The sequence below is a fragment of the Loxodonta africana genome, chromosome 9, assembly GCF_030014295.1.
Source record: "Loxodonta africana isolate mLoxAfr1 chromosome 9, mLoxAfr1.hap2, whole genome shotgun sequence".
In the NCBI taxonomy this organism is placed as follows: Eukaryota; Metazoa; Chordata; class Mammalia; order Proboscidea; family Elephantidae; genus Loxodonta; species Loxodonta africana.
The window spans coordinates 67,911,523-67,935,642 of record NC_087350.1 but is presented as its reverse complement, the minus strand read 5'-3'; the positions used below and the strand labels follow the sequence as shown (position 1 = coordinate 67,935,642).

Genomic DNA, 24,120 nt, shown 5'->3' with positions numbered 1-24,120 from the left:
CAGGTAAGCAGGCTTCACATTTTTTATGCCAGAAAAACCCACCTGGTCCTGAAGTGTTCTTGCTAAGTTTTACAACAGCCTTCTCACTCTGTGTGTTTGTGTGTGCGCGTGCACATACGTGCACGTGTGCCTCTAAGGCACCAAGAAACTGTAAGAAGAACTCTATAATTTTGTGGTGAAACCTGGGATTTTATCAATTTCAGGATCTGAGTCCAGTGAGTTCATATTTCATGAGTTCATTTTTTTAAAACTGTGCCTTAAGTTTACAAATCCAGTCTCTCATACAAAAACTTATACACACCTTGCTATGTACTCCTAGCTGCTCTCCTCCTAATGAGACAGCACAATCCTTCTCTTCACCCCCATATTCCCCGTGTCCATTCAGCCAGCTTCTGTCCTCCTCTGCCTTCTCATCTCGCCTCCAGACAGGAGCTGCCCACATAGTCTCATGTGTCTACTTGAGCCAAGAAGATCACTCCTCACCAGTATCATTTTCTGTCTTATAGTCCAGTCCAACCCCTGTCTGAAGAGTTGGCTTTGGGAATGGTTTCAGTCTTGGGCTAACAGAAGGTTCAGGGACCATGACGTCTGGGGTCCTTCTAGTTCATGAGTTCATTTTCGCAGAGGCTCATGACTAAGAGTTTATTCAATTTTTCCTGCCTTAGAAAAATAATCAGACACGATTACAGTTGTTTTCTTTTACAGCACTCACATCTAATGAGTCTAACACTGCTTTTCCTTCTTGGTTTCTTACAAAGTCTTTTGGCCTCTCATTTCAGCCCACTCTTTGCCTTAACTGAAGATTCTTTTTTTTTTTTTCTGTCAGGTAGGCAACAGGATTAGCAGACTTGCCTCTAACCACTGCTTAAGTGTATCCCCAACAGCATCAACTGGGAGGCCTCAAGAACAGTATGAAAAATAATCATTGTCATGAAAGCTCAGCTGCTAGTATGCAAACGATGGCTAAATTGTTGCTGATGGTTAGTTGCTGTTGAGTTGGTTCCAACTCACGGCAACCTTACGTATAACAGAATGAAACATTGCCCAGTCCTGTGCCATCTCCATGATTGTATGTTTGAGTCCATTGTTGTGCCAGTTCTTTACCATCCTTTGTATTTTGAAAGAGCTAAGGCAAGACTTGGCCATGAGCTGGGAATATTATTTTCCACTCAGCAGACTCTATCCAACTCACCAAATGAATGAATTGAAAATACTATTCATTTCAGAATGAAGTTTGGGTGATATGAATAAAATGCATAATCTGTTAAGGGTAGGTTTTAGACATTCTAATTGCACAAGCTATCTGTGAGGGAGAGCTGGAGCTGAAAACTGAGTGCGTGTTTTGGAGATGATACAGACGAGGTTAATCTATTTTGGTATTCATTAGTACATAAAAATCTCAAATGATCCAGTCTCTGTTCCCCAAATTTTTAGGTTTTTCAGAAGCTTCTATTATAAACATCCCTGCCTAGCCTCCAAGGCCATACACTGGGCCTAATTTTAAGGGCTTGTTTAATTGCCTTTAATTAAACAAGATACAGTGTTCATTACTCAGCCATAGTGTGAGGCTGGTTGAGCAGTTAGCACAGCAACACCTCTTGCTTTTGAGGTCTCAGCTGCAGAATGTGGATGTTTAAACCATTCGCCACCATTCAGGAGGAGATGATTAGGCAGGTTTCTGAGGAGTCCTTATAACATGAGCCTATGGGGATGTTCCTCTAATTATTCTAACCTTTTTTAGCGAATTGCCTAGACTACAGCAGTTTTGGTATTTTAAATTCTGCAGCCTTCTCCAATAAAACTGCCAGTGAGTCCTGTGATACGGCTGGGACTTTGGATCCAATATATTAGAACTTTAATTGTAACTAAAAGCAAATCCATCCTTCCTTGATCAAATGCACAAGCAAAATTCACTGATGTCTGAGAGGGTATTTAAGGTGTCTGAGTGGAAAGTTCTCAATAAATTCCCAAATAGAGAAGACGACATAGATATTACAAATCAACCCTTTTTCCCGGGCTATTTTTATATTGCCCATATTCCTTTTTCAGATCTCCAGGGCTTGGTATCATGCTGATTGTTACTTGAACTTCCACCAATAAATCTGCTTTCAAAAAATGTTGGTTAAACATCAACTTCTCTAAGCCTTCTCTTTCTTCACTATCATAAAAGCTAAGATGACAAGATCATTTTGACTTCATCAGCCTGATCTTCATTAAAGAGCATGACTCACAAACAGGGGTTCCACAAAAAGAGCCACATAAACCAGAGATTCCATCAGCCTGAGACCAGAAGAACTAGATGGTGCCCAGCTACCACCAATGACAGCCCTGACAGGGAACACAACAGAGTCCCTGACAGAGGAGAAAAGGGTGGTGCGGAACTCAAATTCTAATAAAAAGACCAGACTTAATGGTCTGAGACTGGAGGAACCCTAGAAGACATGCTCCCCAGACTGTTAACCCAGAACTAAAATCATTCCTAAAACCAACTTTTCAGACAAAGATTAGACTGTACAACAAGACATAAAATGATACTTGTTAAGAGTGCGCTTCTTAACTCAAGTAGATACATGAGACTAAATGGGCAGCTTCTGTCCGGAGGCAAGATGAGAAGGCAGAAAGGGACAAGGGCTGGTTGAAGGGACCTTGGAAATCAGCAGTGGAAAGGAAGGGTGTGTGACATATTATGGAAACCCTGATGGCGTAGTAGTTAAGTGCTATGGCTGCTAACCAAGAGGTCAGCAGTTTGAATCTACCAGGCGCTCCTTGGAAGCTCTATGGGGCAGTTCTACTCTGTCCTATAGGGTTGCTATGAGTCGGAATCGACTCAACAGCAGTGGGTTTGGTTTCTTTTTAGTTGGTGACATATTATAGGGATAGCAACTAGGGTCACATAACAATGTGTGTATACATTTTTGTATGAGAAACTAACTTCAGCTGTAAACTTTCAGTTAAAGCACAATAAAAAAAATTAAAACAAAAAAGAATAGGGATTCCAGATAGTTCAGAGGAAACAAATTACAAACGGCATTCAAAAGGATGAAAGGGTGTACAACCTTGCTCATAGAGAAATGCAGTTAAAACTGAAGTCCCAGTTTTCACACGTCGAACTAACAAAGGTAAAATAAAAAGTTGGCTAAGGCTGTGAGCTTGCTTCCTGTGAAGTCACAAAGGCACTGTTGCAATTGTTGGTGTGTGTGTCTGTGAGTGTGTGTGTGTGGGTGGGAGAGGCGTAAACAGGTAGAATATCTTTGGAGGGAAACTTCGTTAGGCGATAGCTAAATTAAATATGCACATACCTTCTGTTGCAGCGATTCTACTTCTTGGAATTTTTCCTACAGATAGATTTTGTTCAAGGGAACAAACAGAACTTACAAAGATAGCAGCAAAGTTGTAATTTTAGAGAATTCAAGCCATTTAAATGTCCATCAATATATGTGCTTGTTTGTATGTGGAATAGCTCTAGATTGACACACTAGAAATGCTAACAGTGTTTGCCTCTGTGGACAACTAGGGAACTGGATGGAAAGGAGATGCAATTTTAAGATATTTTTGTTTGAATTTTTACCACTGTCTGTATTACCTATTTAAAAAGCAAAAAAAGCTCAGTGGTTCCTTTGTTGCTTAGTCTTCTAATAGTGAAAATTTTCTCTGTTTTGTGTAAGATGAAATCCTAGACAAATTGTGAATTGAGCACTTTTTTTCAATTGTCAAAACTTCTATGTCTTAATGGTACCAGGCAGAACAAATTCTCAGCAGTCCAACCAATTCCTTGCTCTATGTCAATTTTGCCATCAGCAGGTAGGAAAGCACTGTCCATATCCCGCTTGGACAGTTATTCCTAGCACTCTCAAATGGAAATATCATTTCCATTTCTCTTTTTATCTTCTGTCAAAAGATTCCCATGGTGTTTCTGCTCTTAGCTTTTTAGACTCTCAAAAAGATGTGTCTCCACGTATTGCGTTAATACTCTTCCATCTGCTCTTTCCTTTGGAATGAAAACTTAGACCATCTATCTCAACCCACCAACCCATGAGATATACCATTTCTTGAGCTAGACTGAATCTCCTCGTTCTGTTTCTGTCCACATAAACATCTAAGGCCTTACATTTCAAAAAACACTAAGAGTTGCTGGAAGCTCATGTCAAACACTCTGCTAAGCACCTTAGGTACATAATGCCACTTAATTTCCATGACAGTGAGCTAGTTAAATTCCTTTTGGGGATGAGGTAATTGAGGCACAAAGACAAACTGGCCAAAGGTCATAAGAAGGTTGCTGTTAGTTGCCATCCAGTCGATTCCAACTTTGGCAATTCCATGTGTGCAGAGTAGAACTGCACTCAACAAGGTTTTCAAGGCTGTGACCTTTAGGAAGCAGATCACCAGGACTATCTCATAAGTGCCTCTGGATGGGTTTGAACTCTCAGTTAGTAGTCCAGTGCTTAACCATTTGCACTATCCAAGGAGTTGTCACATGGCTAACAAGTGGCAAAGTCGGGGTTCAAACTATGTGGGATTCCAAAGCTTACATATTTCAGTTAATTAGATGAAGTCAAATCAGTACTCTGCATGGCGGACTCTGTAATTCTTCTTTTATCTGGCGTGCAACACCCTGCCATTTTTCTTCTACAAATTTCCACCTGTTTCTCTACCATGTGCCCTAATCTTAGCACAGGTCTTTACATGAGTTGTGCATGTACCCTACCCGTCAGGGGCTGAAATTCACTAGTCCCGTAGTTCTGGATTGAGGAGTGCAGAACAATCGCACAGAATTTGTTTGACAGATATGGGAAGGTTATGAGGAAATTAAAGCCACATAAAGTATCGCTGGAATTCTAACATTCTTCAGCTTCACCATGAGCCTCAGGAGGTGCAAAACTATGCTGAGGAGACAGACCTAGTTATTTATTATGATGCATCCATCTACTTTATTTACTTTCTAACATTACGCCTACTTAAAAATAATTTTTAAAAAGAGTTGGCCTCTAATGAGAGTTAAAATTGAGCCATTAAAATAAGGACAAACATAACCAGATAAGAAGCTGTGCTTTTCTAACGTGACGTCCTGCCCCTGCCCACCTCAGGCTCTCATGGGGTGCTTGTTAAAATGCCCTCTAAGGTTTCTGCCTGATGACTTCAATGGGGCCTAACAATCTACATTTTAATAAGCTGTCCACGCATTCTAACTCCCTGATTTTCAGGGAAGTGGGCCTATTTGCAGAATTATTAAGGACTTCTTCTTTTGCTGAATGTCAATTTCAAGGTTATTTCACCTTCCAGGTACTCCAAGGGGCTTTATAAATTGTGCCACTTTTCATGTGCAAAAGAACCTTCCTTTAACAGCAGTTTGCTTTTTCTCTATTTATGCCCCTGCCTTTGCATTTGTCCTTTGGCTCCTATAGCAAAATGGCTGAGGCGAATCATCCTAGGCCTATTTAGGGTATTTGCCTGGTACTTTTGGGAGACTCGGTCAGTCAGGGAATTGATTTGGAGCCAAGCTTGAGAAATATTGATCCAAAGAGATCAATAAGGCTGCTCAGGGAGTTCTTTGATGAGTTCCCATTTGAAGATGAGTTAAAAGAAAGTCAAGGGCAACAGAAAGGCTCTAACATTAGTTTTGTCAGGGCAGGAACCAGGAGGCTATGATCACTGACCTGGAAGGATGGTGCAATATTAACAGGCAAGAAAAGCAAGGCGGGACTCCTGCACTGTCCTTATTCTTCTGTCTTCACTTTTAAGGTGAACCACATTCAAGGGAATTGGTAGACCAAGGAATGAAACAGGCAAGGGGGTTTGAAGGCCAAGGTCATTGCCTGGCATGATTTCAAGACTTCTGGTCCATATAAATTACTTCAATCTGACGACACTGTCAACTTAGTTAGATATTCTGAGGGATCACGGAAAAATGAATGGACAACACAAGACCTGTATGTACCCAAGTTTCAAAAAGTAAAACAACTAATCCCATTGGTTTTGGATTGATTCTGCTGGCAGATAAAAGTCCAGAAGAAATTATTAGTTTGTGAGCCCTTGGGAAGGAACAGTGGATCAATTCAAATAAGGAGTAGTTAATTAACAAATAATCCCCAGTCTCTGCTCCTTTGCAAACGGGACTGTTGTTGAATGAATGCCGCCTAATCAGGGTTACTAGACTTCTGGTGATGGTGACGGAGATGGACTAAGTTATCAGACCACTGGTGTATGTGTGGTGGTGGTAGACACAGTTACTAGGAGGCAGGTGCGGGGTGTGGACAGAGATACTAGATGGCAGGTGGTAGAAATGGTGGTGGTAGTGGCGGACAGGGTTACTAGACCATGGGTGGCCATGGTGTGGACAGGGCTACTATATCATGGTACGTGTGAGTGGCTCTCTAGTTAGTAACTGGATTTCAGTGTAAACTGTTCAACATAATCTCGTGGAAATGTGGATACACAGGACCACAAATGGTAGAATGATTAATGGCAAGAGGCAGCGGATCACAGGAGCTGAGAATAGGCTTTGGAGTCAGAATTCTGACTTTACTACTTACCAGTTACATGCCTGTGTATAGGTTGCTTGGCTAAACCCTAAGTCTGAGCTTCCTCATCTGTGAAATGAGGATACTATCTACCTCACAGAGCGGCCAAGGAAGACTGAGTGAAATAACACAAGTAGAGTGCTAAGCACAGCTTTTGGCTATTAACCCGCTGCCATCGAGTAGCTAGCTATATATTACCGTGGACCAGTGTCAACCTATGGGGGTTTTCAAAATCACAGTACTGGACTGTCCTCTTTCCAGCAAAACAGTATACCAATGCTTCAAGTGAGAACACAGTTGACACACTGGATATTCAGGTGACGAAGCTGAATCCAGAGCTAAAATGGTGATCAAAGTCCTATTCAAAATATGATGCTCCAGGCTGGAGAAGGTTGTTCAGATATCTTCTGAGCAGCCCAGAGATGATGTAATACTACCTGTTACCTGGTTAGACATTTTCTTGAGAATGAATGTGGAATAATTCATTTGCTGAACAGACATTCACTAAGCACCTGCTGTGTGTCAGGCACTAGGAAACAAAGGTGAATAAGACAATAAACTTATACTTGAGGAGCATACAGGCTACAGGGTGAGATGAGCAAGAAAAAAAAAAAAATTTTTTTTTTTTTGAGTTCTAATACAAAGTGGCAAGTGCAACGTCGGTATATATGGACGTGTTAGGGGAACCCAGAGCATAGCATTAACTCAATTGATAAAGGTTGGAGCGATCAGAGTTCCTGGGAAAAGACTGTCTGAGCTGAGGCTCAAGGGATGAGCAAAAGCTAGGTGAAGGGCTGGAAGTGACAGCACTCTAGACAGAGGAAAAGGATTTGCAAAGGGACAGATGAGAATAACGGCAGGATGTGCTATACGCCAGGAGTTATAAGGAGTTTGACATCGTATGATTTTAAACAGGAGGGTGAGAAATGAGGGGAAAAACATGCTAGAGTAATAATATGATAGAAGAATTCCATAGACATGGACTTGGACTTCATCTTACAGGTAAAGGAGAACCCTGGTAGATGTCAAGCATCAGAATGACACAATCAGGTGGTATTTCAGAAAGATCACCCTAGTGACTGTGAGAAGAATGGGTTTGTCAGGAGAGCCTGGCATCAGCACACCTCTCAGCCAAAGAAGAAATACTGCCTTAAGATCAGTGTTGGTAAGGAGACAGGAAGGTAAATACAAATACTAAAGAGGCAGAGTTGAGAAGACCTGGGAATTGCCTGGATCCGAGTGGCAAAAGGGAGAACAGATGTGGATGATGTATAAATTCTTACCTTGGGTAGAAAAGAGAATTCAGGTGGAAGAAATGTTTATTTTGGTAAAAGATGATTAATTTCATTTTTGACATGTGGAGTTTGAGGTTTATATGGGATATCCAAGTTGAAAGGTCAGTCTAAAAAATCATGGTAGAAGTCTGGGGTAAAGATAATGGTTTTCAAGTCAACAACACTATAAAATCATGACTGGAGAAGACCTATATAGACTTTGTTAAGTGAGAAAAGCAGTGGGCAGAGGAAGGGCCCTTGAAAAACACCAATACTTAATAGGAAGACAGCAGAGAAGGCTGTTACAAAGACTGAAGAAGAAGTCAGAGGGTTAGAGAATGAGATACCACATAGGATAGAGAACTAAGAAGGTGTGAGTGCGTGACCACCACTGTGAAACGCAATAAAGAGAGATCCACTAAGTAAAGGAATGAAAAGTATACATTTCATGTGGCAGTCAGGAGGTCATATATACTGGTTAGACTTCTTGGTGGCAGACAAAAGAATCCATTCAAGTTACTTTAAGCAGAAAGGTATTTATTAGAGGGTAGATAGTGTACATAACCTTCAGGAGGGCCACAGGTACAGCTTTGGATGTCTTTTAGCCAGGAACAGCAGCAGCAGCAGCCAGGAAAAACTCCATTGTCACTTCACTCTGCTTAGTACCTGTAACAGGTACTAGAACCTTCACCAGAGCTGCTCCAGATGAACCAAGTACCTCAGCCACTGTACCTGCAAGAAGAGCCATTCTTCCTAAAGGCAGCCTCATCCTACGAGAATCTTGCTCCACGTCACCTAACTCAATGTTTACCTTCAGACTTTCAAAAGCCAACTCTCCCATTACCTAGATCATGCACAAATGACACTTCTGGGCAGCAGCAAGAATCAATAAAATGAAGATGGAGTCAAAAGAGCAAGAATAATCTTTATTCCTTGGAAACACATCTGTAAACATGTATCAATAAGATTAGAAGATTCAGAACATATTTATTTATACTAGGCAGCACATACACTGAGGATCAAAACAGCTGCTAAAATGGAACACACGTGTAAACAAATATCTTAGGAAGAGTTTGTGAGTGATCAATTCTACTGTGCAAGGTGCACAGCTGATTCCCTCCTTCTGAACAGATTTTTTGTGGTAACCAAAAAAGAATCAGATTTTAGCAATAAAATACCTCAAAGAATATCAATACATTTTTTAAAAAGGCTTAAAATGGGCCAAATTATGACATATATAAAATGGCACAAGAATTAACTGATTTCATAAAAAACTAATGGAAAATGTCTCAGGCTCATTTATTAAGAGAAAAAAATGTTTTAGTCATGGCTTGAAAGTGGGGGAAATAAATATTTTGGTACAAATTTTACCCTAAAAGCCAATATATTGATTTCTAGTTCTACAAAGAAGACTAGGGTGACACCTACCCTATCCCCTTCTACAGAATCCTTTGGCACAACTTCAGTAAAATCATATCTGCTTTAATTTGAGTCATAAATGCTTCTCAGATTACATGTTGCTTTTTAAAAGAGTAAAATCTAGGGTAAAAACCAACCCCCAAATTCTACAAATTCTGACAATGTGTATTCACAATTAAGTTCTCTAAAATCATGCAAGTTAGCAACACCAATCATCAGGACGTAAAAAATTATTCTTGTACTGGAGCAGCAAATTCTATCAAAACAAATGCAACGCAGTTTATGATTAGTATAATCACTAAAACTGAAAGTGGCTAAAAGGCTTTAAGATACGAAATTCAAAGTCTCCGTGTATTTAAATAACAACCTAATAAGTTATGTATCTTATACAGCCCTCTCTCAGAGAAGAGGATAATGTAGTTTCCTTATGAGAAATTTAGATCAAATGTTATGTCCTCGGCCTAAAAAATTAAATTTTAATAAAATCACAGAATTTTAGACTTGGAAAGGAGCTGGGAAATCATTTAGTCCATCCATTCTTCTTAAATGGGGGAAAATTGTTTAGGCTAACAAACGGGAAATGAGTTGCCCAAGGTCACATAATGGCGGAGGCTGGACCCCAGCAATCTTGATCCCCATGACACACTATATGCTCAGCTATCTTCCCAAGCTTTTCTGCTTTCATTTGGTCCCATTAATTAAATAACAAAGAAATATCAGGTACATAGCAATATAATAAACATAGACAGTTACTCCAATCTTAAAATCAGAACATCACAATGATTCCTGAGTCTTTAACTACCTTCATTGTATTCAGAATGCAGCCAACAGTAAATCAGGACTAGCTATCATAATAGTTATTTTCAAATATTTACACGGACACCGAAACCACCTCTCAGGCTCTTTTACGAACACAACCATGCGATGCCAAGACACTTTTCATGGAACGTAATGGAACAGTGATGGTGAATGGAATTGAGATGCTTCAGTCTCTCAAAGTGCAGTCATGAGTTTATCTCGACACATCACACTTTGCATCCCTCCTAAGTTCTTCTGGTTCTGGTCGTGGACATAATCAAAATGGCTGCCATCTCCACTGGCCGGCGCTTTCCAATGCGACCTGTCATCCTGAAAGGATGGCCTGTTTTGTTTGCAGAGTGAATGGTTAGTGGGGGAATGGAAGAAAATCCAGAAATGTGAGTGAAACAACATAAACCCAAACAAACCACACCCGTTGCTGTTGGGTCAATTCCAACTCATAGCAACCCTATAGGACAGAGTAGAACTGCCCTGAAAGGTTTCCAAGGAGCAGCTGGTGGATTCAAACAGCTGACCTTTTGGTTAGCAGCCAAGCTCTTAACCACTGCACCACCAGGGCTCTAAAACAACATAAGCACACAGGAAATGGGCAGGGAAAACTATGAACAGTGTGAATGGTGAAGACTTACAAACGGAAATGAATGGATTTTCGACTTTAGCATTTTAAAAATTCTGATGCAGATCATATATCAATTTCCAAGTGGAGAAAAACTGTCTATGGTTGTGTCATCATTTCTCAAAGGGTGTCTTACAGAGTCAAACCAGTCTGGGGAAAGCTAGGTGAAAATTAAAAAGGTTTCTTTATTGCAGGACTTCTCAGGGCTTTTTTCATGCTAATGTGCGCTGTGGCTACTTTACATAACAACTGCCAAAAGTGTTAGGTTGATGAATTCCCTTTTCATGGGGTATCTTAGGCAATGCTTCTCAAACTTCCAGCTCTGGAAACCAGTTGCTGTTCAATCGACCCTGACACATGGTGACCCCACATGTGTCAGAGTAGAACTGTGCTCTACAGGGTTTTCAATGGCTGACTTTTTGAAAGTAGATCGCCAGGCCTTTCTTCCAAGGTGCCTCTGCGTGGACCAGAACCGCCAACCTTTCAGTTATCAGTTAAGCGCATTTACTGCTTGCACCACCCAGGGACTCCTCAAGCCCTTGGAGGGCTTGTTAAAATATAAAATGCTGGGTCCCGCCCTCAGAGGTTCTGATCCAGTGAGTCTGGAGTGGGGCCAAGGCTTTGCGTTTCTAACCAACTTGGTGATGCTGATGCTGCCAGCCAGCAGAGCCACCACAGAGGAGCACTGATCTGAGAGCTTTCCTCAGAGTCCCCTTTGTGAAATACTGGGCTAGGTCGTGCCCTAGAAGGAAACTGATGCGCTATAATAGGCAATGACAAGGGAGACATTTTGTAAAAATGATGTTAATAAAAATATTATTTCTATACATCTCTTCCACTTCTTATGTCTGACAATAAACTGCTTTTGAAATACAGAAGCATTTAGAATTATTACTCCACCAATTTATCTTGCTTTAAAAAGTTACATGAAAATCAAGTATTTATGAAACAGTTGTACTATTTTCTTAAAGTATCCTCAACAAAATTGATAAGAACAATCAAGAACTCATTTCTCTCATTTGCCTTGCTCTAAATGGACTTAATTCCACCAACTCCATTCTCCATACCTTTTTAAGGAGCAAGACAAGCAACTTCACCAAGAAATAATGCAAACTGAATTAACCAACTATGTTTCTACAATCGTTTTCACACATAAATATCAATTAAGATGGATCTAAAAATCGCATTTTAAAAGGAACTTCAACCTTCACAAAACTAGCATTTGAAAACTCTCAAGCCCAACTATAAACGCAGTTATCACAGACTTCAGTTACTTCTGAGGGATTGTAGTTAGGTGAGGGCCAGGGGTTGGCAAACTACAGCCCAAGGGGCCAAATCCTGCCCACCATCTGTTTTTGTAAATAAATTTTATTGAAGCACAGCCATAAGCATTCATTTAGGTATTTTCTATGGCTGCTTTTAAGCTACAACAACAGCACTGAGTAGTTGCAACAGTGACCAAATGACTCTCAAAGCCTCAAACATTGACTCTCTGGCCCTGTACAGAAAATATTTGCCAAGTCCTGGTTAGGGAGAAAAATCTACCACCACGGAAAGCAAACTCCAACCCATACCCTTGGAAAAAACAAAAATCATTTCAAAAAACACACTTCTACCACCACTAACACAAAAATACTCAAACTTTCATCAAACTTTTAGTAAATGAATTCTAAGGACAGGAAAACTACTTAGAAACTACTACATTTCTAACTTCTAAGCCAAAAATGTCAAACCCAAAAATGTCAAAGGTTAGAATTATTTTTAAAAATCAATTCATTTTAGTTTCACAAAGTACAACTTGAGTAAATCCAGACTCATCATTGGCTTCCTCTCCTCTGCAAATGAACCTCTACTATGACAATGTACCTGTTAAGACTGGTTTCTGATGCAGAATTTCAAGTAGAATTTGAACTTCCCAGAGAAGCAGAAATTTCAAAAACACTTAAAGGCTTAAGCACTTACCTTACATTTGGAGAGTGAGGGTGCCACCGAGGCTGGCTGGGGTGGATAGCAGGATGATACTGAGGCTAGAAATAAAATTTCACACTTGATTATTCAATTGCCTTTTTATTTCAACCATCTTCATTTACTTTTTCTTTTACTGGCAGTCACCTGAGGGGCTGAGGGAACTGTGAATAGAAAAGCTATATAACTAAACGCGGGCTGGTGGGGCAAACATTTCCCAAGGCAGTCATGTTTCCCCCACTGATAAAGGCTGGGAACACAGCACCTGGCTCTGAAAGTGCCATCTACGCAGGTAAAGGTAGCCTTTCCTGTGAAGGGGTTGGGGAGCTACCCTTGGAAGAAAGGTGAAAGCATCTGTTTCAAAAGGGGTCATCTATCCAGACTTAATGGTCTGACTGAGACTAGAGGGGCCCTTGCGGTCATGGTCCCCGGACCTCCTGTTAGCCCAAGTGTGGAACCATTCCCGAAGCCAACTCTTCAGACAGGGATCGGACTGCACTATAAGAAAATGATGCTGGTCATGAGTGAGCTTCTTGGTTCAAGTAGACATATGAGACTATGTGAGCAACTCCTGTCTGGAGGTGAGATGAGAAGGCAGAGGGGGACAGAAGCTGGCTGAATGGACATGGGGAATACAGGGTGGAGAGAAGGAGTGTGCTGTCTCATTAAGGGTCGAGCAGATAGAAGTACACAGCAAGGTGTATATAAGTTTTTATATGAGAAACTGACTTGATTTGTAAACTTCTACCTAAAGCACAATGAAAAAAAAAAAGGAGGGTCACCTATCATGCCCAGGAAAAGGCAATATTCACCTCTACTAAAGAAAAAGGTGGAAGGTTCCAGAAAGATGGGGAGAGTGGTTGAAAATTTCTTCCTTCAGAAACAATTTTTTGTCATTGCTGAAAACAACAGCAGCCATGCCTAACAGTTATGTCTGCACATTGACAAGGACAGAGTAGGGATGCTCAGGTGGCAGGGCTGTGGGTGAATTCTTTGTCCTTCTTTGTGTAGCAATAAAAGTACTTTTCTTACATGTGATTCAAAACAAAATGCCAAAAAAAAAAAAAAAAAAATGTCCAGAGCACTTATTATCTGGAGGGAAGGAAGGGAGGAAGGAAAGAAAAGAAGGAAGGAAGGAAGGAGGGAGGGGAGGTAGGAGGAGGAATTGGTCCATTTTCAGATGAGAAAATAGATCCAGACCTGTGACTCTCACACACCTTAAGGTGAAGACAAGATCCGCCTGGCTGAGCAGTGGGCTGCCTATCCACTTCTGGCCTGCAGAGGGCAGTGGTCGCAGACACTGCCATAAACCGTGGGGATTCTCAAGGCTAAACTTCCTATGGGGCAAACTAGGCATTTAAGTGCTTTCTATGGGGCAAAATTTTTTTTTGGCGGGGGGCCGGGGGCAAATTAGGCATTTAAGTGCTACAGCAAGCTATGGCTGCTAAGTAAAAGGCTGGCAGTTAAAATTCACCAGCTGCTCCTTGGAAATCCTAAGTGGCAGTTCTACTCTGTCCTATAGGGTTGCTATGAGTCAGAATCAACTTCATGACAATGGGTTTGATTTTGGACACTTGAATAAGGAGCCCTGGTGGCACAGTGGTTAAAGCAAAGTTCTACTCTGTCCTATAGGGTTGCTATAGGGTTACGGTGAGTTGGAATTGACTCCATGGTAATGGTTTTTTTTTTACATTTAAGTCATTAAAGTCCTGCCACCATTATTCTTTTAATTATTTCCTCCGTTCCTCTCCCCTCTCCTGCTGCTTTGGTTAATAAGCAGAAGCTTCCTCTGTTATAGAACTAAAAAAAAAAAAAAAAGCCAAACACATTATCATCAAGTCAATTCTGACTCATAGCGACCCTATAGGGCTGAGAAGAACTGCCCCATAGGATTTTCAAGGCTGTAACTTTATGGAAGCAGACTGCCACATCTTTCTCCTGTGGAGCAGCTGGTGGGTTTAAAGTTTAAAGTGGTGATCTTTTGGTTAACGGCCGAGTCCTTAACCACTGTACCATCTTGGTTGAGGACCATTGGTATGGTGGTCTCTTTCCTTCAATGATTCCTGTCAGCAAGCTAAGTCTGCAGCCCCCACAAGGACATGCTATAAGAAAAAGGAATTTGGAATATCTCAATAGCAGAATTTGAGAGCTGGATAGGGGTTCACGATCACCCTAATGCAATTTCTTAACATCTCCCTCTTTTAGAGGATAAGAAACCCAGAGTGTAGATGGTTTTCTCAGAGTCAAATTGTTACAGGTGTTTCTATCACAGCCAGGCCCAAAACGTGGCTCCATCAACTGGGTCTTCAGCAAGAGAGAAGGGGTAATTTAGAAACTGCCCCCTGGTCTAACCCCTATCTTCAAACACAACCAAATCAGATTAATTGCAGAAAGGTGGGTATCTTATCCATAAACACCAGAAAGAAGGAGATTTCAGACGCTTCCTCAGGGCCCTTTGGTACTTTATACAGAACTCTAAAGCTTGTTGTTGTTGTTGTGTGCTGTCGAGTCAATTCTGACTCAGAAAATTCTAAAGCTGTCAGGGAGAACTATAATGTTAACACAGATGGTTCTCAACTGGGGCAGTTACGACTCCCAGTAGGCAAATGGAAATGCATGTGGCATTTTGTGCTTGTCACAATGACTGGAGGGTTACCTTTCATTAAAGGGCAGAGAATAGAGAAGCTAAATGTCCTGTAATTCCAGGGACAGTCCCAAACAATGAAGAACTACCCCTTCCGAAACGCCAATAGCATCCCCATGGAGAACACAGCATCTCTCCCTTACAGTTGGCTAACCTCGCTACGTGCAGAGTAAGATAAACGCTGCAACACCATCCTCCTGAAAACCCTTCACAGCACTCAGATACTTATCAGGCCACTTCTCAGGATGTTCTTGTCTTAGTCAATTTACTACCAAACTTTGATAAGTAAGACAGAACCTCCAAGACTGGCCAGGTGCAAAGGGACAGTAGTTGCCACATATGTTGAGAAGAACAATGTCCAGGTAACAGCATTACGTAGATCTGATTTCAGCAAATAAACCCCCCAAACCCTAAGCAGGGAACACACAGTGAGAACACAATTACAAGGCTGGTGGGGAAAACGCAGGGGTAGCACTGAGCTGGCCTGCTTTGCTTCATTTTTTTTCTCTCTTTCAAGCTATAATGACCCATCAGCAACCCTTTCTTTCCCCTACAACATTCCGGTCACTTGCACTCAAAATCCTGCAATAAAAAACAATCTATGAATGAGAAGATTCAAGAATCTAAAGAAGGCAGTGTAAGTGGGAGACCTCAGCTTTCCTCAACCATGTTTAAAGCCCTTTTTTACTTGTTATGCACAACAACTCTAAGTTATTTCCAGGTTCTGCACAATGGGCATGTGATTTTTTGTATCAAAGTCAATGTCACAAAATTCTGCCAATGCATAACAATTTGGAAACCCCATAAAGGTGATGTACACAGGGATTCCATCCCCATTTGCAGTAATGAAAGACCAAGGAAGGGAACTATTAGAAGGTGGCTCCAAAGTGATTCATTTTTCATGGAATAGCTTCATTACTGGCAACATTCAAAACCAGCTTGGTGACAGGGCACAGAAACCAGGGAAAGCAGTGTTCCTCAGGCATTCAAACCCACTCAGCATAAGAAAGTGGTCCCCAGGTTAGAAGAAGTCATCAGATCTGGAGGCTGTCTCTAAGCACAAGCACTGATGACCTAGGAGGAAAGGTCCACGTAAGCCCAGAGTTCCCCAGCTTGGCTCCTCATTAGAACCACATTACAAAAAAAAAAAAAAAAAAACCCTTGATGTTGAGTTGATTCCGACTCACAGTGACCCTCTTGGACAGAGTAGAACTGCCCCATAGGGTTCCCAAGGAGCAGCTGGTGGATTCATACTGCTGACGTTTTGGTTAGCAGCTGAGCTCTTAACCACTGCTTTCAAACTATGCTGATGCCTAATTCTACCCCTAGAATAACTGACTCAATCTCTCTGGATTAAGGCCTAAGCACTAGTTATTTCTTAAAAGCTTATCGGATGGTTTTAATGGGCACGAGGGTTGAGAACCACAGGTGCTGGTGACTAGAGAGGATCAGAGAAAGCTCCGTAGAAGAGGTGGCTTCTGAGTTGGTCTTTGAGAATATTTTAGTGGACAGGTGAAAGGATCCTGGCAGATGAGCATATGCAAAGGAATGGAAAATGACATTATGGGGCAATAATTATGCAGCTCCCAGAGAGCTATAACATATGGTGTGTGATGAGGTGCAGTGAGAAATAAATGTAGGAGTAAGTCTGAGCCAGGTTGTCATAGAAGGCCATGAATGCCTAGCGAGAGCCACCCACAGCTGTTTAGGAGGGAAGTGCTTGATCCAAGCTGGGCTGTGGACCACACCTTGAATACTATCAGGGGTTCCTATCGTGGTGGGTAGACAGGTAGGTGGGTGGCCTCAGGCCCTGATTGGCCACCACAGGGTTATAGCTGTGGTGGGGCAACTTTGAGATGAGCAAACAGCTTCTTGTGTAGGAAATGGGCCTAGCCCAGTGCTTACAAAGTAGGTTCTAGAAACCACTGCTCCACTGATGCTAATGGGTAGTCCACCAAAAAAAAAAAAAAAAGTTTTTTTTGTGGGAAGTGATCAAATGAGCTATGGGAAACACTGGATTCAAAAGGAAGGGGGAAAAGGGGAACTCACTGCTTAGGGGACTCTGAGCTTCTGCTAAGGGTGATAGAAAAATGCAGATGGATAAAGGTGATGGTTGAACAACATGGTGAGGATAATTAGCATCACTGTATTGTAGGCATGAAGAAAGTTGAAATGGCAAATGTTTTTTTACATATACATTTACCACAATAAAGAGAAAATAGGGGGATAAAAGGAAAATGTTTCTTGCAGGATATCGAAGTACTTTCACCATGCCAGTGGCCACTGTAAAATCCAAGAAGGGACATGAAGAATGCAACATTTCCCAAATAGTTGACCAAGACATCCTCTCCTGGAGGCACGTCTCATGGGACTCATGTTCCCTAGGCCTAGAACACGCTTTGACAGAAAGCTGACTCACCTGAATGCCTCTAATAAATTGTGTCTGATCACCCAGAAACCTAAACTTATGCCCCTGCTACTTGCCATTTGACAAGCTTAAGAAACACAGGCAGTTCAGATGACCAAGAGGAAGCAAGGGTCAGCAAAGGCTCTCCTCTTACTGTTTTCTCAAGAACAAAACACATATTGTTATTATTTCTGCAAAATCTTAATAAGCATAATGACTGCTCAGTGTAGAAAAATTAGAAAATATAAAGAAATAGTACACGAAAACCTTTAAAAACAGTCTCACCTGGTAGTTATGGACTTCAGGATTTGTTTTAGAGCTAAAAAAAAAAAAAACAGAAAAAAATTATAACTTAACTAGCTGGAAAACGGCATTATTACTGATTTATTTAACAATCATAAGCTACTCCTATGTGCTGCCTACTGTGTTAGGAATTTTCCCTCGCCATTCCTTTTTGGTCATAACTTGCCTGTATTCCTTCCACTAAACCAGGCTGACGCTGAGAGCCTGAGAACTGGTTCAGGGCTCCTTACACATGAACCTATTTTGATGGAATATCAAATGTAATTACTCCGGTAAAAATATAGATAAAGGAAATTGGTGTAAAATGCAATGTGCTTAAAATGTAATCACAGCATTAGCCAGAAAAACGACAAACAAACATGGCCACCCTCATTGGGCTAGGTAGCTAGGGTGGTATGCTTGAGCACAGGGTTTACTGCTTCTTTAACAATGACAGGGAAACATATCCTGGTTATGAGTTTTGCTTGGGGTCCAAATGGTTCTGTGTTCCAGTTTCCTGAGAGGGTCAGTTGCACAGAGCTGGGCTGCAGGCCAGATCCACGGCCGGGTGGATTTGATCAGGCACGTTAAGTGTTCTGTGAGATGCTGTTTTCCTGGTAGCACCTCTGCAGCCCAGAGCGCAATTTCATCCCTGGCTCCCATAGCAATCCCACTCACTCCGGGATCCCACAGGCTGTGAAGAGCAATTGAACAGCTGCGAACAGTGGTTATTAGCTCATTTGTTCCTAGAGGATATATTTACTGGGGCTTTTTTTCAGTGGAGATTTTTTTTTTAAGCTTGTTTTGATTCCCAATATATATAATCGCCACTAGAAGCTAAGAGGAAAATGGAATTTTATTAGGGAGAGCCAAACAACTGAACCAAACAAAAAAATCACCCCCTTAGAGAGCCAAGGAAATAAATGCTATAACTTACGAGCCCCTGAGAATTAAAAGTAAGACACCTTGAAAGGGTGCAGAAGGGGCAAATGCTTTTAGTACACTGCCTGCTAGAGGGACTCTAGAAATAGGGCAAACCTGCAGGGGGTGATGCAGGGGGCAGAGGGAATGCTGCAGTTCACTAGGACCCTCGAGCCCCTCCAGTGAACCCAGAGACAAGAGCCAGAACACATGACCCCCAGGAGAATGGCAATGCAAGTAGTTTGGAATGGGAGACTGGTGGTTGAGTCTCCAGCTGTACAACAGGTGGGGTTGGTCTAGGTCATCATTTCGTCAAGTTATGTTTCTAGACCCTGGGCTCCTCGAAGGTGCCTTGGGGCTGCCGGGGGCAGGGAGGGGAAGGAGGCAGGGGAGCAGGCAGACACTGGCCCCTCAATGCCCACATTGCTTCATCCAGAGAGCTCCACTTCTGTCTGTTCTGCATGTTGGGCTTCTATGTAAGATTTCTTCTGGTGGGAAAAATCAGAGGCTAGAAAGTTTACAAAAACCCTGATGTAGCTTAAACCCATGTTTTCAAATGACTTTTCAGGAGACCCTGAAAAGGGCAGGCTGAAGGTCCCAGAGCTGCATTAGAGGCAAAGCTGGGTCTAGGATGGGGGTCCTTGATTCCTCAACCAACGCCCTCATCACTTAATTCCAGCATCCGTAACCTGCCCCACCACATGCTGTGCCATCCACAGTCCAGCCCACAGCACAGAGCTTATCTCAGAGACCACCTCCCTAGCTAGCAGCTTGCGACCTGTGCTGGAGACAGCAAAGGGCTGCTGGAACTGCACTACCAGGGGCTGGAGTTTGGATGCAGGGCCAAAACAACTACAGCCTGTGATTCTCTAACATAACAGTTGTTCCCTTAATGAATCAAAACCCACATAAGAAAAAAGGTTGTTTCAGAGGGAGAAAGAAGGTTATGTACAAGGCAGGGCAGTGGCTTTCACCTGGGCTACATACTAGAATCACCTGGGGAGCTGTAAAAAATACAGAAGTCTGGGCTCCACCCCCAGACATCCTGATTCAATTACTCTGGACTGTAGCCTGACTGAGGAGATTTGTCAAAGCTCACCAGATGATGATGCCAGCGGGCAAGCAAGACCAAGAGCCCCTGTGCTAGGGCGAAAGTCGGTAGACATCTCATTCATTTACCCATGGTCTGTGGCTGCTCTCATGCTACAACAGAGGTGAGTAGTTGCTACAGAGAAAGCATAGCCCACAAAGCCTAAAATATTTACTATCTGGCCCTTTGCAGAAAAAGTTTGCTGACCCCTGTGCTAAAGTTTCAGTCTTGCAATAAAGCTCTTTTCCCTGGGGAATTTCTACAAGAGGGTTTAATGTCTTCTGCATGTATGATTATAAAACCAACACGTTGCTGAATAATCCAGCATTTGCTCTCCTCTAGCTTTTGCTGAGGAGCATGGCCTTTGTTTCCCATCACTGCCTACAATGCCATTAGCACTGCATGCTGTACACATTCCTATCACCTTCATCACCCACTGTTATAACAAACAAAGCACACAGCTACTCAAACAGAACAGCTGTGTTTTCAAAAAAAACCATCTGTCTGGAACATTCTTTTGTGTACTTATTGAAAGCCAGGAGGATGGTATAGCCAGGCAGCAGAAAAAGGGGTTTGGGGGGAAGATCAGGTGACTCTGTGATTTAATTGTATTAAGGGAAGTCAACATTGTCAATAAATAGAATAATTAGAGAGAGGAGCTGTACCCCAGAGTCTGGGGGCACTTACCAGAGCTGAGCTGCTATCACCGGGTTGCTTGCTTTAAATGAAAAATAAACAAAGTTATGACATCTTATAGTTATTATTACTTTTTTAATGTAATTTTTTTGTTATTGTTGAAAATATATACAGCTAACCATGCACCAATTCAACAATTTCTACATGTACAATTCAGCGACACTGATTATATTCTTCAAGTTGTGCAACCATTCTCACCCTCCTTTTCTGACTGTTCATCCCCTATTAACATAAACTCACCAACCTCTATCTGATCTTTGATCCCACATAGATAGCTCTTTAAATGAGCATGATGCTCAAGGCAGACATCCTTTATGACTTAAGCTAACCTATTACGTGGTTTAAAGACTCTAGGGGATATTTTTAATGTAAGATTTTAAGATTATCTCAGGGCAATAGTTTCAGGGGTTCATCCAGCTTCCACGGCTCCAAAAACTCTGGATTCCATGAGAATTTGAAATTCTGTTCCACATCTCTGCCCGCTACGCTTTTGTTCAGGATTCTTCTATATAATCTTTGATCAAAATGTTCAGTAACGGTAGCTGGGCACTATCCAATTCTGGTCTCATGGCAAAGGAAACATTTGTTCATGGGGGAAATTAGCTACATCTTCCATTTCCTCCTTCTATTCCTGACTTTCCTTCTTCCTCTGCTGTTCTAGGTGAATAGAGACCAATTGCTGTTATCATGCAGTTTGAAAGACAATGACACGGAAGAGATTTCTGAGATCTCAGAGCAGTCCCAACCCCAAATAGGCAGAATCTACACCTCAGCTACTTCTTCTTTCCTGAGGGGAAATAAGGCCTTTCATCTGTGCCCTTCTCCCTCCAACTCACTCAGAAAACACTCACTGAGCAAGTCCCTGGGCATGCAGAGACAAGAGACACAATCCTTGCTCTCCAGGGGCTCACAGTCTTGAGAGAGAGACACAGAGACAGAGAGGTGTTTAAAACTGAAAACAACGTAAGGTGCTAAAGGCCAGAATACATGCATGAGACTGGTAGTTGGGGAGCTCAGAGCAGTTACTGCTGAGTGGGAGTTGGTGTGGAAGGGGGATATGGGATGAGGGAGCCCTTATTTATCTATACGCCATTTTGTTTTTAAAAGGATGAGGCAGGGAAAACCCTTAAAGATTTCACAAAGATGCTTGCACTTGGGCGGGAAAAAAAAATCAGTAAAATAAAGGAGAGGAAGATGGAGATTAAGAAGGAAAGGGAAAGAGAATTTCAGAACCTTGGATCTGTAAGAGATCTAAAGCCATCTTGGCCTCACCAAGGGCTCTTTATGTTTCTGCCCACACATATATCTAGGGACTGGGAGCTCACTAGTGTCTTAAGGTAGCTTTTCCTATCTTTGGACAATGCTATTACAAAGTTCTTCCTTGTACAGGGCGATTTCTGGATAACTGACCCAGTGAACCCCACATGCACGTATAATCATCCCCACGGGGGTAAGGGTCCCTCCAACAGAGAGTTCTCCTTCCTCCCCCATCACTCCCAGTTCCTATAATCACCCCTTGTCTGTCAGTTTTGAGCCCCCTCACTAACCCATCCCCCTCCTCTGGATCTGCTCCCACCCTCAGGCCTTTCTTTAAGGCAGGGTACAGTTCCGAGGCTTTTGTCATTTTTCCTCCATGAAAGCAGTTGGATGGCTTTAGAGAATTTCTGGCCACCACACTATTGCACTATTGGTTCATAAAGGAATACAACAGTGGGAAGCACAAGGTTAATGACTCTAGAAAGGGGCATGTATAGGTATAGGTGCCAGGGCCCAAAAAGGCCCATTAACTCCTAAGCCAGTCAAAAAAAAATGTATGGAATGGCAACTATGAGGAAACAAGGTATAGGAGGGTTTAGAGTACATGGGCCCCGCCCTTCAAACAGTCATATAAAAACACAAACAATTTAGTGCTAAACCAGGAGTCCAGACTGGAGGAACAATCAAGTACAGAGAAGGGAAGAGTTACAAGATGGGATTTGGAGGCAGGATTTAAAGAGAAACGAGCATGGCTTGCTCATCAACTCAATGACAGGGCAGGTACTGGGTGCCAGGCCTCTTACCAGGTGTGAGGACACAGCAGTAAATGACACAGACAAGCTTCAGTGAGTTGGAGGTGGCACCCTAGGGCCTGGCTACCTTCAGGGAAGGGTGTAGGCTGGGCTGACCCGGGGATCTGAGCCAAGCATTTAAAAGTTCTATGAGTCAGAATCGACTTGACGGCAGTGGGTTTGGTTTTGTTTTGGTTTGGTTTATATCTACCTGTACATGGTCAGAATTCTGGTTAGCATGAGTCTGATGACCCCACTTGGAACTGTAGATGGAGAAGAAAAGGGGCTGTTTTTCCATTTAAGACACAGTACCTTCTTCCACAGGCAAGAAACGTATTAACCTATGATATTCCTAAGGTCCCAGGGCTTGGTCTCAGGTCCAGAAGGAGCAAAGAGGCACATGATAAAAAAGACGGGAATGGGGGAAAGAAAATGAGTACATCCAAGGGATAAAGACTACAGAGAGCAGGATAGCACAAGAGCCCTGGCTCCCATCAAGGGGGCACCGGGCTTTTCTTCAAAGCCTTGGAATAATGAAGCAGAACTGCAGAAGGTGCCTTCTCAAACTGCTTTACCAAGCTCCCTCGGGCTAAACTCAATCATAATGTGAAATTCTAAGGCACAATGAAAAACACACAACCTTTGAAAGTGGAATGTCTCCGGGACGGATAGCGTTTACTGGGCTTTCTTTCAAAGGTGCTGGTTCTTCGTAACCTGGCCCCGTGTGTAGCTTGATATTCTGTCCGCCCACTGGAAAGTAAACATTTTATTTCACATTAGCAATATCAGAATATCAGTGCATTATACATACTTAGAAGTATAAACTTCTACTTTCAAGAGCTCCAATGTAAATTTCAATTTTTCTTGAACTTGCTTGGTGAAGATACACACTAAATATAGCCTTCCATTTTGTAATAAAATCACCTTTGCCAAATCCATGCTATATTATAGGGGCAGACAGTCCCTGGGTGGTACAGATGACTAAGCACCGATCTACTAACAGATTGCACTTCAAACCCACCCAGAGGTGCCTGGGAAGTAAGGCCTGGTGATCTGCTTCCGAAAGGTTACAACCTATGGTACAAAGTTCTAGCCTGCATACATGCGGTCACCAACGGGTTGGAATCAACTCCATGGCAACTGACAACAACAACAACAAATTTCCACCAAAGGACTAACCCTGCAATTTCAGTACCTGCCACTTGGCTGCACAAACCAAGCAGTTACGAGTCTTGGAACATTTGACTGAGAGAACATTATTAGCACATAAAATAACCTTTCATCAACAGCACTACATACACATTTAACTCATCTTTTAAAAGGCTATTATCAATGACCACTGAACTAAACCTTGGCTTTGTTTGCTATGCCAAGGAAAATATTACTTATTTACCAATGCTTTCTGGGTTTTAACAAACACC

General features: G+C 42.1%; 1 protein-coding gene across 3 annotated transcripts in view; it reads right to left on the bottom strand.

The window, feature by feature from the left end:
• The window catches only part of EPB41L4B (erythrocyte membrane protein band 4.1 like 4B), a 163,579-nt gene that overhangs the window by 55,707 nt on the left and 83,752 nt on the right, over positions 1 to 24,120 (bottom strand). For 2 of the 3 annotated variants that reach the window (XM_064291627.1, XM_064291626.1), the window contains exons 12-15: positions 23,340 to 23,449; positions 20,643 to 20,673; positions 17,948 to 17,981; positions 12,609 to 12,673 (exon numbers count right to left, since the gene is read on the bottom strand). In XM_064291627.1, coding sequence (XP_064147697.1) covers positions 12,609 to 12,673; positions 17,948 to 17,981; positions 20,643 to 20,673; positions 23,340 to 23,449 — 240 coding nt within the window. Of the gene's footprint in view, positions 1 to 7,615; positions 10,353 to 12,608; positions 12,674 to 17,947; positions 17,982 to 20,642; positions 20,674 to 23,339; positions 23,450 to 24,120 lie in introns of those variants that run through there. The other variant, XM_064291628.1, reaches the window with a different exon arrangement.